We start from the raw sequence: 12,500 nt of genomic DNA, 5'->3' as shown, positions 1-12,500 counted from the left end.
GTTTAATGAAAGGTAAAGAAGGTAATAAAAAAAGGGAAAAAAAAGATTAAAAATGGCGTTTCGGAAAATCTACGAGATTATTATTTGAGTTACGTGTGTGTGTGCGTGGGAGTGCGTGCGTGCGTTAATTCATCAAAAAGGTTTTTTTCTCAATCGATTTAAATTTATTTATCCAGGTTCGTACACGGAAAAGGACGCATCGGATTTGATAAGACAAGTCATGGAAGCCGTGGACTACATGCACGAACAGGGTGTCATACACAGAGATTTGAAACCGGAAAATTTATTATATTATTCGCAGCATCCGGATTCAAAAATAATGATAAGCGATTTCGGATTATCTAAAATGGAAGATTCTGGAATCATGGCGACAGCTTGCGGAACTCCTGGGTGAGTCTTAAAATTTTTTTTAATTTTTTATTTTGTCGAACAATCATGACGACAACGACAACGACAACAAACACAACGTTTTAGAACTGACGCGGTTGAATTTGCGGTCATCCGACGATGATAAGATTTTTGAGAGAGAGAGAGAGAGAGAGAGAGAGAGAGAGAGAAGGAAAATGAAATGAAAATTTTTTTTTTGTTTGTTCTTACAACCAACCGTATTTCCGGTTTTTTCGGGTTTTGACGTACGTCACACGCGGCGTGACGCAACAGTCAAAAATCTTCGAATTATTTTACGGTCGCGATCGAACGAGTGACGTCATCGTCGTAGTCGTTTAAAAATCGAATCGTATATCGATTTTTTTTTTTTTTTCCGATCGTGGAAAAAAGATTTTCCGATTTGAAAAATCAATTTTCCGTTATAAAAAAAATCGTAATTAATTTATTCCGGAAATAAAAAAAAAAACTTTGATTAATTATTATTATTATTTCTCTTAAATGTCAAAAACAATTCGGCGGCGACAAATAAATATTATAAAATGGATTTGGGGGGAAAAAAAAAAAAAATTTCGATATGTATCGATCGATATATCGATGAATGATGATGATGATGATGATGATACGATTTCGAGTTTATCGTTCGTTCGACTACCGAAAAATATTTATTTGTTTTTTTTTTTGTCGAATTCCGGAAAATGATTCGAAAGCGAGAGAAATACGATTTTTTTTTTTTTTGTTTGTCTGTCTCCCCGAGGGGAGAAATAAATTTTTTTTTTTTTACGGGGGAGGAGGGGAGAAATGTTCGGACGTTGAAAAAGAAAAAAAAAGGGGGGGAGCAGGAACGTTACGTTTCAAGTGTTGTCTCGAGTGGGCGTTGTTGAGGAAAGTGTGCACGCACGCAATTTTTCCTTTAGGGAGCCTGGTGGTGGTGATGGGGGGAAGGGAGGGGAAAGCGAAAGGGGGGGAAATGTAAATGATAATTGTATACGAGTGAAAAGTCGTGAAAATGCGCGTGTGGATAGAATGGAAACGCGATAATCGGTGTCAGCGATTTGAAATAGATTTTTTTTTTCTTAATGAAGCAATTTAGTTGAGTCGGTGTCACCGGTGGCGATGGAAATCGGAGTGACCTAATGCCAGGGGGCGACTAGAAAAAGTGTCAGAAAGCAGACAGATTTTCCATGATCAAGTCGAAACGACAATCTCTCTCTCTCTCTCTCTCTCTCTCTCTCTCTCTCTCTCTCTCTCTCACTCTCTCACTCTCACTCTCATTCAAGCATAATTAAGACTTTGAATTTTTTCGCCATATTGAAATTTTTTTTTTTTTATTCGTTCGATGACGTCATCATAAATTAATCATATGCAATAAATAAATGAAGAGATGAAGTAAATAGTAGTTGTAGGATTTATAGACGAAAAGAAAGGAAGAGAAAAAAAAGGGTATAAATTTTTCGGTGGAACGTAAGCAAAAATGATTAATGGACAAAATGAAAGAGATGAGAAAAGGCAAAAAGGGGAGGGGAGGGAGAAGGAGAAGAGGAGGAGTTATGGGGGGAAGAAGAGTCGAGAGAACGCGATATGGAAAATTGAAAATGTAAAGCGAGAAAGAAGAAAAGAGATGAGATGAGGTGATGTTGATGATGATGAGAAGGAGGAGGAGGAGAATGAAGAGGAGAGACAAAGAGAGAGAAGTCTTGTAAGAGAAGATGAGGAGAAAGAGAGAGAATGAGAGAAAAGAAGGAAAAATTATTTTTCAAGTAAATCTGGATTAAGATAAAAATTGACAGTTAAAAAAATAAAAAAAAAAGGGAAATTAAAGCTTCTACATTCAATTTCACGATGGAACCGTTTAGTTATACGCGACGCCATATTTATTTGTATTTAAGAGAAGACGTTTCTTATTTCTTATTTTCGCGAAAGAGATCAACCCCCACCCGCCTTCCGTCAACCCGCCTTCGCTCATTATTTATTTTGATTTGAAAATTCGAATCGTTTTTCCGTTTATCCGGAAATGCGGTTGTTGTATCGCAACGCGTAGGATTGCGGAAATTCTCAAAACGCACGTTTTTCCATTTTTTTTTTTTCTCCTCGTCGTCGATGGTTTTGGTTTTTTCTTTTTGTTTGTTTGTTTGTTTGTTTGTTTGTTTGTGTGTTCGTTGTAATCGTTTCCGCAAAAACGAGAGAAAATCGAACGTTTTAAAATTTGAAGAACGAATTTTTTTCTGAACTGTGATCGTGTTCGTTCGTATCGTTTAAACACTTCTCGAGTTTTCCATTTCCCACCATTTTCCTTCCCCCCTCCCTCCCTTCCCTTTTCTTTTCTTCCTTTTTTTTCCCTTTTCGTCGTCGTTGTCGTCTGCTTTAAGTTTCTCATTTTATTTTGTACACGTTTGAATTTCGAAAAGTGAATTTTCGATTGTCGCATGCACACGTGGGTTGTTGTCGCGTCACTTTATTTACTTATTTCTTCCATGTCTAATATTACTATTATTATTATTATTCCAATCGAGTTTGAATGATAATAACGAGAGAGAGAGAGAGAGAGAGAGAGAGAGAGTTAATTAACACTAAGTAAAAATAATAATAATAATAATAGTAATTATTTCTAATTTTGATAATTAAACAAACGGGAAACACACGTCGCGGGATTGCTGCTGCGTGTCAAACGATTTCAACGCACTTTTCTCTCTCTCTCTCTCTCTTTCTCTTTCTCTTTCTTTCTTTCTCATTCGACAGACACAAAGAAACACGATGTTAATAATAATAATAATAATAATGTGAAAATTATTCGTGCACGAAATTAAATAAAAAGTCAAAACAAAACGTGCGGTTTATCAAAATGCGAAAAGTACTCGTTTAAAAAAAAAATTACATCGTCGTGAATCACACGAACAACAACAACAACAACAACCAGAGCAACAACAACAACAAAAAGAGAGAGAGAGAGAGAGAGAAAATCACTAGTAATTACAAAAAACGATGATAATTAATTAAATCCTCACCGCACACGATGAGACGAAATGTTATGGGGGGAAAAAACGAGTTTGTTTAAATAAGGCCTCAAACCTTTCGGAGGTTAGGTATTGGTAATTCTATTCTGTATCAATCAGACTTGATTCAAATCGAAATGGGGGGAGGTTAGGGGGAAGTGGGGAGCCGGAGGGGGGGAACGAGTTTAAAATCTGCGATGAATTTCAATTACTTTTTTTTTTTTTAATTTTTTTTAATTTCTAGATTTCAGTCAATGCGGCAGCGCCATTTTTTTTTTTTTTTTTTTTTTTTAATTAAAACAAATGAAAATTTTTTATTTACATTTTAAGAGTGAGAGAGCGAGATGGAAAAGGGGAGAGAGAGGGAGAGAAAAGAGGAGGTGTAATAATAATAATAATAATTCGGTTTACTGCGGGCGTGGAATTAGAAAAAAAAAAAAAAAAAAAAAAACGATCGTTGTTTGTTTGTAAATGTGATAAGACGTAAATGTCGATCGAGATGGATGTGCGGTTGTTGAAAAGGTTCGATGGTTTTTTTCGAATTTGGTGCGTAACCCGCGTGCGTGTGTGCGTGTGCGTGCGTGCGTGTATGTTGTCCTCACGGGTCGGGCACTCACTTAAAAAGTCCAACAAAAAAAAAAAATCGAAAAACGAGAAATACCCGTCGCGTCACGTTTCGCATTCGTTGCTGTTTTTTTTTTTTTTTTTGTCAAGTTTTCTGCTTGCGGTTGTCTTTCGTACCTCTCAAGTTTTCCTAAGTTGTCACCCTTTTAAGAATCACCACTTGAAAAAATGATACAACAAGTAGAGAAAATCGATATATCGAATAATAATAATAATAATAATAATAATAATAAACCTGCATTTTCAAAAAACGAATTCGAGTGTCGTTCCTTAAGGTAATAAAAGTTAATTATTGAGTGTGTGCGCGAATGTGCGTGAGCGTGTGCGCGTGCGTGCGTGCCGTATCGTACCTGTGACCCAGTTATCGTATCGCGTGAAAAAATATCTATTTCGAACACAAAAAGAAAATTTTTTGGTAGGATTTTAAATTTTTCTTTCTCGTTGACCTCACGATCGAAAAATTGGAAAATAATTTCAAAGGAATGCAGTTGTATACCTGCCCGAAAATGCCTGTGTACCTCGATACCTTAAAAATTCATTCTCTCTCACTTTCTCACGTGGGAAAAACGTGGGAAAAATGAAAAAAAAATAAAATTAAAAAAAGACTCACCGATTTCGCCTGATTTTTTGTTTTCGGGTGCGTGATGTTATGATGTTCCCCATACGCAGCATCCTTAAAAGATTTTTCACAAGAGAGAGAGAGAAGAAAACGTTCGCTCGTTCGCTCGTTCGTTCGTTCGTTGCAATAACAAATTGATTTTTTGAGATTTTTCCAAAAGAGGAATCGAATTTAAATCTGTAATTGGGAAAAGAAAAAAAAAAAAAATATTATATTTCAGTTTATTTTGCTCTTCGATTTACGTCACTCTTCGGTTCCGGGGATTTAAATAAATTTAATGGGATTCCCCCCTCCCCTCCTACGTGGGGCACATCCGGCTGGAAAAAGAAGGAGGAGGATGAGGATGAGGAGATGCGTTCAATTTTTGAAAAACAAACAAACAAACAATCGAATTGTCCTACTACCGTGTGCGGTAGTCGAGATATGATCGATTAAAAAATTTTTCTTTTTTTTTTTTTTTTTCGGCAGGTACGTCGCTCCGGAAGTCCTAGCACAGAAACCCTACGGTAAAGCCGTCGACGTTTGGTCATTAGGTGTCATATCTTACATATTACTATGCGGGTACCCACCATTTTACGATGAAAACGATGCCAATCTTTTCGCTCAGATACTCAAAGGAGAATTCGAATTCGATTCACCGTATTGGGATGAAATAAGTGATTCGGCAAAGGATTTTATTAGAAATTTAATGTGCGTCGACGTCGAAAAGGTAAACAAACAAACAAACAAACAAACGAACAACGTGAATCCCATCGTTTCGAAAGAATATACTAATCCGGAGGGATTTTATCGGCGAGGGGGATTTGTTTTTTATTTTTTTTTCATTTGTAATTCCAGAGGTACACGTGCAAGCAAGCGTTGGCACATCCGTGGATATCAGGAAACGCAGCAAGCAACCGTAACATACACGGAACCGTTTCGGAACAATTGAAAAAAAATTTTGCAAAATCGAGATGGAAACAAGCTTATCACGCGGCTACCGTGATAAGGCAAATGCAAAGAATGGCACTGAATTCAAGTTCCGGAGGTGGGAGGAGTCCGCAACCTACGACGAGAAACACGACGACGACGACAAACTCGGATGGAAATTAATCATCACAATTATAACCAACAAACATACAAACAAACAAACAAACACAGTCTATATGTATTGTAAATTCATTCGATGTGTAATTTAAATTTAAAAAAAAAAAAAAAAAATTTTCTTCCATTTTTACAAAGGAAAGAAAAGGAACGAAGACGAGGATGACGTCATACTTCATTTTTCCCAATTTTTTTGCACAATTATAAATACGCGGGCGTAAAAAATAATTTTTTAATTTTTATTTTCCATACCTGTTCGTTCCTTTTCCGAAAGAATTTTCTTCTGTCACGCGTGAGTGAAAAACCCGATTTTCGTCTTCCAATCGCACACCACGATTTATTTTTTCAATTTTCCTCCTCCTGAAAAAATAAATAAATAAATAAGTAATAATTGAAATCTTTTATTTATTCATTTATTAATCAATAATAACTTTGATGAATTTCAATCTCTCTATCTCTTTCTATCTCTTTCTTTATCTCTATCTTTCTCTTTCTCTTTCGGTTTATATTAATGTTTAGAGGGAAAATTTATTAAGTAAACAACGAAATAAATGAATAAAATTTGTTTAAAAAAAAAAAAAAAAATTTACAATCGTTAAAGTCCATTAGGAATACAAAATTTTAATTAATTAATTAATTTATTTATTTATTTATTTTGATAATATTACGAAATAATAATGATAATATTAACATTATAACATATTTTTATTAATTATGGTTTTAAAAAATTTAATTATTGATTTTTTTTTTTAATTTAATAAGTTGGCAATCGTGAAAGTCGTGAAAATTTTAATTGAAATGATGGATTCATTATTATTATTATTATTATTATTATGATTTATTAACAACCATGACATTGATGACACTGATAAGAAGCGTGAGGACGGATTCAAATCAGAGTCCCCCCTCCTCCTCCTCCCCCCTTCTTCCCCCCGGAAAATGCGATAAGACAAACGAAAATAACATTTATTCGTTTTTTATCATTGAATTATTTTTAAAAAATGTTCGAGAAAAATTTTTTTTTTAATTAAAAAATTATTATTATTATTATTATTATCGAAATTTTTATGCGTACCTAATGGAAAAAATTTTATTCTTCTCTCTCTCTCTCTCTCTCTCTATTCATCTATCTATCTATCTTTCTCTTCTCGTTTTAATTACACGAACGTAATAAATAATTAACATGTTTAATATAATTAAATAAGAAAAAAAAACTTATCATCATCATCATCATTATTATTACACACACACACACATTTAAATAATTAAAATATATATACATATATACATAAAAATAAAATTCAATATGCATTACTATTATTATTATTAATAAAGATTATACATTCATTCTTTGTTCATATTTGAATATTTATATATATATATATATATATATATAAATAAATAAATTTCTAAAAAAACTATTTTCTCTTTTTATGCCTTTTAATTATTATTATTATTATTGTGGATATACTATTTCTACGCATATATACTATATATATTATCGATAACGTTTCGTTTCATTAAATGTAAATAATAATAATAATAATAATAAAACGATAATATAAATAAATGAATAAATGAAATAAATTTTAAATAAACGTTTTGCATGCAAAAGAAAATTAAATAATAATATTATTATCATTATCATTATTATTATCATATAAATATATATATATATATATATATATATATATTAATAAATTATGAAGTTTTAAAATGTGAAAATTAATAACAATCAATCAATCATTGAATGCGTTATTTATGTTTATGTTTTTAAAAATATTTTTTATTCGTTGTAATTGATAATAAGATAAATAAATATATATATATATATTAATGTTATGTACATAAATAAATAAATAAATAAAAAGTTTGTACTTAATTATTATCATTCGTTTTATTTTATATATGCGTATATATATATATATATACATAAATTTTTATTTATTTATTTTTATTTTTTATTTTTTGGTGTAAAGACTGTTGGCATAATTTATTTTTTCTATGCGTTATAAATAAATTTTAATATCATTATCATTATCATCATTATCATTATATAAAAAAAATTATTATTCGTTATATAATATTCGTTTTTATTGAAATTAATAAATTATAAAAAAATAATAATAATAAAAAATGTTCTATACAATCATCGTCTCCACAATCACCATCATTATTAATATTATTATTATCACTGTAAAAAATTAATTACGTTTTCTATAAGTCACGTGTCATAATTACTATTATTATTATTGTTATTATTATTAATAAAAAAAATAATCATAAAGTAATAAAATTAATAATAATTTCAATGTAATATATAAAAATTTATTTTAAAAAAAAAAATAAATTCATCATCATCATCATTATTATTATTATTATTATGATTTTATGTAAAAAAATTAAGGGATTTGCTAATAACATCAATCGATACATATCTATTAAATGACATTCTATGTCGATTAATAATTATTTTTATTTAGTTTAAAAATAAATAAATAAATAAATGTTGACGATGACAATGTACGGCAGTAGAAACAACAAAACGCCTTAAAATGATGTTAAACATATTATTATTATTATTATTATTATTAAAGAGTACAACAGGTACATAAAATATTTATTTATTTATTTATGTATATAAATAAACGTGCATATATGTATAAATAATTATTTTAATTGAAACAAGGGGGAGAAAAAAGAAAGAGTTATAAATATCATTATTATTATGATGTTAAAATTGTTGTTATTAATTTGATTATTAATTATTATTATTATTATTATTGTTTATTTATTTATTTATTTAATGGTTATTGGTTATGTTATTGTTTTAATTTCATTTATGTTAACACATTCCTTTTTATTTTAAAATGGTTGTCATTTATAATTTTTTTTTTTTTTAATATTATTTTAATTATTATTATTATTATTGGTTGTCAATTGGGATTTTGTTTTTATGTTGTTGTCTTATGTGTTTGTTTATGTTTGTTTCAAAGAATGTAATGTTTTGTATTAATAATAATAATAATAATAATAATAATAATAGAAAGAAAATTTCAATCATTGTCATTACTATTACTATAATTTTTAAGTTCTCTTTATTTTTCCATTTTATTATTTTTAATGAAAATGATAATGATAATTATTTAAAGGAAAAGCCTGATTGTTTATTATTATTATTATTTTCTTCTTCTTTTTGTTAAATATATATGCAAACATAATAAATTAATTTCAAAATTTGAATAAAATTATTATAATTCACAACGAATTTTTTGTTTTTTTTTTTTTCATATTTGATAACTTAATAAGTTAATAAAAATTATTATTATTATTATTAATGTGAATCAACAAGATGGCGTTTAAACGAAGTCTATATTACAGTTGCAACTTTTTTTTTTCAATTTATTTCTATTATTATTATTATTTTATTTTGTTATACATTTCATATTGATACTTATTTACTTACTTATATTATTATATATTGTTATTGTTTAATTTATGGTGTAAAATTAATAAATTGAAAACCGATTATTAATAATGATAATAATAATAATAAAATTCTTTTTATTATTTCATTAAGTTGATATTATTTTAATATATATATGGTTTATTATCTTAAAATGTTTTTTTAAAAATAACTGTGATTTATATTTATATTTATATATATAAATATTATTCTAATTGTTTTTCATAAATTATTAGTAAAATTTAATCGTTTAGGCAAAAATATCACGTTTAAAAAGTAAAAATAAAAAAAAATTCTTACCTGTAACGAATCCATTCGAAAAAGTAACCGTTTGTCAAGCTGACTCGTTGAAACTAATGACGTCACGACGTTAAACAACATGTTGTCGGAATCGCGTTCTCTGATTGGCTGACGCATTGAAAACGTTTCAATTTGTTTTGTATTCTGCTTGACGAATAAAAATGGCGGACTTGAAAACAAATTTTAAACGTATTTGATGATATTTTCGATCGTTTTTTTTCGTTTTTTCTGCAAAATATGAAATAATTTATTATTATTATTATTATTATTATTATATACATTTAAAGAGAAATAATTATTTTATATGAATTATTATTAATAATTTCGACATACATTTATTATTACTAATAATTTTTTTTATAATCATAAATGGAAAACAAAATGTTTTTTTTTTACTCCTACATCAACATTAATTTAATAAAATAAAATTAATCGCATTTATGTATCATACATAACAAATAATGAATATTAGTCATTCTTCCATGAAAATCTTCCAAAAAAAAAATAAATAAATAAAATTTCATTCATTTTCAACACGAACGTTTTCGAAGAACGTTTTTAAAATATTTTAAATATGTTTATTCTTATTAAATTATTTAATAAAATAGATTTTCAGGAAATACTAAAAAGAATGAGGAGATGATGATAAAACCCGAGGACGAAAGAAGAACACGTTTAGAATTTTAAATAAGTTTAAATATTTTTTCTTAATAATAAAAATTACGATCGAAATATATATTATTATTATCCTGTTTTTTTTTTTCACGCGAATAAATTTACAATAATTTTATCCTCATTGAATGTTTAAAAAAAAAACCGTTAAAAGAAGTTTTTTCCCCTCCCCACTAATGACACGATAAAAAATATTATCGGTTTAATTAATTACAATAACTTGGAAATGAAACTCTCTCTCTCTCTCCCTCTCTCTCCCTCTCTCTCCTTCATTTTTTTTCACTCTCATTAAAAAATATTTTTTTTTTGTTTAATATATAAAAATCATTAAAATTTTAATTCGCGAATCGAAAAGAAAAAACGATAGATCGATCGATAAATCGATATATCGAAACAAAAATTAAATTTAAATTTATTTATTTTTTGTAATAATTATTTTTCTTGCCTTTTGTAAAAATTTAAATCACATTATATTATATTATACATAAATTTATATAAATTTAATTATAATAATAAAATTTCAAATATTCTCTATTGACACGTTAATGTTATTTAAAATTTTTGTCATATTGTCTCGTTAGTTATTCGTAGTCGATTAGCTTTTTATGTAATTGTAAATAAATTTATTAAATAATTTATGTATAAAAATAAAAAATAAATAAAAGAACTGTTTACAAAATTATTTATTTATTTATTAATCCTAACACATTATTTACAATAATGATAAAAATAATAAATTATAATTATTAATTTGTCGAGCGCGTAGCAGTAGGAGTATCATAGAATAAAAAATAACGGTTTTTCAAAAAAAAACAAAGATGGCGGCCATCGTTTTTTAATTTTCTAAATAAACCGTACGTTAAACTATATTACATTACCTTCGCTATATTTATAGCACTACCACGTTTCCGGTTAATATGGCGGAGAGGGGGGAGCGTTTTTGTCGCGATGACGAAATGATGACGTCACGTTAAACTGTTTTTATATGTGAATATGTAGGGATGTTTTTCTGTCGGACATAAAAATCTCGTGAATGTATCTCTCCAATTAATCGATTTGTTTCCGACAGGTTCCAACATGTTGTCCAAATGGCGTTGGCAACTACCAACAAAAAAAAAAAAATTTTTTAATTTTCAATTGTTGGCAATGATTCGCGAATTACTGATGAGGCTTATTAAAAAAAATTCAAGTTCAAAGATCGTTTTTGTGGATAAGAGGTAGAAGGAAGACGGAACGCGATTAGGATAATATTTTTATCGTACCTTGATATACCTGTTTTACAAAAAAAAAAAAATTAAGCCGAATGAATTATGATTAAATTATTTGTTGGCGAGTGATAAGGATAAAAAAAAAAGAATTTTTTTCCAGGAGTAAAACACCGGGAGTAAGTAACGTTACTACCGGCGCACACTTTCAGGTATGAAACCTTGAATTTAAATAACGACTTTTACATTTTAATAATGAGAGAAAAAAAAAATTGTAAATACTTCTAGCGTTTCCTTTTTGACTCAAATGAAAACAGTCTGGAGAAAGGTACGATGCGTCGGCAACATCTTGTCTTATTTTTGGAAAATCTAATTTTAATGCAAATGTTTGCGTGACGACGGAAAAATCATTTTTCTTTTTGTACCTCTCGTCGTTGGCCTTAATTCAAAAAAAAACAAAAAAAATGACATTATTAACGAGGGGGTAAAAAAAAACATTACATTTAACGGGGGGAAAAAAACGAGTGTGACGTCATTTTTATTGTAAAAAACTCACAATTTGTATTTGTACGTTTCTCCATTTATTTTGCATTTCTATGTTTTCCTTATAGGAAATTCTTTTTCTTGATATCCCGAACAAACATGGACATTCTACTAAATGTACTGTGTCACAATATCGTGGCAAAGATTTCAAATCGTATAAAAGGTCCAATCCTAAAATGAAAATCAATAAAAATTTTTGGTAATTCGTGGTCCTGGTGATCGGTGGTAATGAGTGACTCTGATGGTAATGGCGGAGGTGATGCTGATGGTGATGGTGGTGGAGGTGATGCTGATGATGATGGTGGGGATAAAGGCGAAGATGATGATGACTGTGATTGTGGTGGTGGCAGTAACGGTGATTTTGATGGTGATGATAATCGTGATGGTGGTAGAGGTGATGATGATTGTGATTGTTGTAGTGGTGGTGAAGGTAATGCTGATGGTGATGGTGGAGGTAGTGGTGAAGGTTATGATGATGGTGATGGTGGGGGTAGTGGTAAAGGTGATGATGATGGTGATGGTGGGGGTAGTGGTGAAGGTGATGATGATTGTGATTGTGGTGGTGGCAGTAACAGTGATTGTGATGTTGATGCTAATCCTGATGGTGGTGG

The 12,500-nt window shown here is 29.2% G+C and overlaps 2 protein-coding genes across 2 annotated transcripts in view; one reads left to right on the top strand and one right to left on the bottom strand.

Annotated features, from left to right (window-relative positions):
* Phum_PHUM596220 (cAMP-dependent protein kinase catalytic subunit, putative) overlaps window positions 1–5,712 on the top strand; it is a gene marked incomplete at both ends in the record, with an annotated part of 18,208 nt that extends 12,496 nt beyond the window's left edge. Inside the window, 3 exons of the mRNA XM_002432589.1 lie at window positions 177–390; window positions 5,089–5,329; window positions 5,458–5,712. Coding sequence (XP_002432634.1) covers window positions 177–390; window positions 5,089–5,329; window positions 5,458–5,712 — 710 coding nt within the window. The remainder of the gene's footprint in view (window positions 1–176; window positions 391–5,088; window positions 5,330–5,457) is intronic.
* A 5,394-nt stretch (window positions 5,713–11,106) lies between these two features.
* Phum_PHUM596210 (phospholipase B, plb1, putative) overlaps window positions 11,107–12,500 on the bottom strand; it is a gene marked incomplete at both ends in the record, with an annotated part of 3,387 nt that continues 1,993 nt past the window's right edge. Inside the window, 4 exons of the mRNA XM_002432588.1 lie at window positions 11,107–11,242; window positions 11,404–11,413; window positions 11,629–11,785; window positions 11,903–12,101. Of these exons, the coding sequence (XP_002432633.1) occupies window positions 11,107–11,242; window positions 11,404–11,413; window positions 11,629–11,785; window positions 11,903–12,101 (502 nt within the window). The remainder of the gene's footprint in view (window positions 11,243–11,403; window positions 11,414–11,628; window positions 11,786–11,902; window positions 12,102–12,500) is intronic.

Source organism: Pediculus humanus, genomic scaffold (genome assembly GCF_000006295.1).
Source record: "Pediculus humanus corporis 1103172108315 genomic scaffold, whole genome shotgun sequence".
NCBI classification, from domain to species: Eukaryota; Metazoa; Arthropoda; class Insecta; order Psocodea; family Pediculidae; genus Pediculus; species Pediculus humanus.
This window is presented reverse-complemented; position numbering and strand designations above follow the sequence as displayed.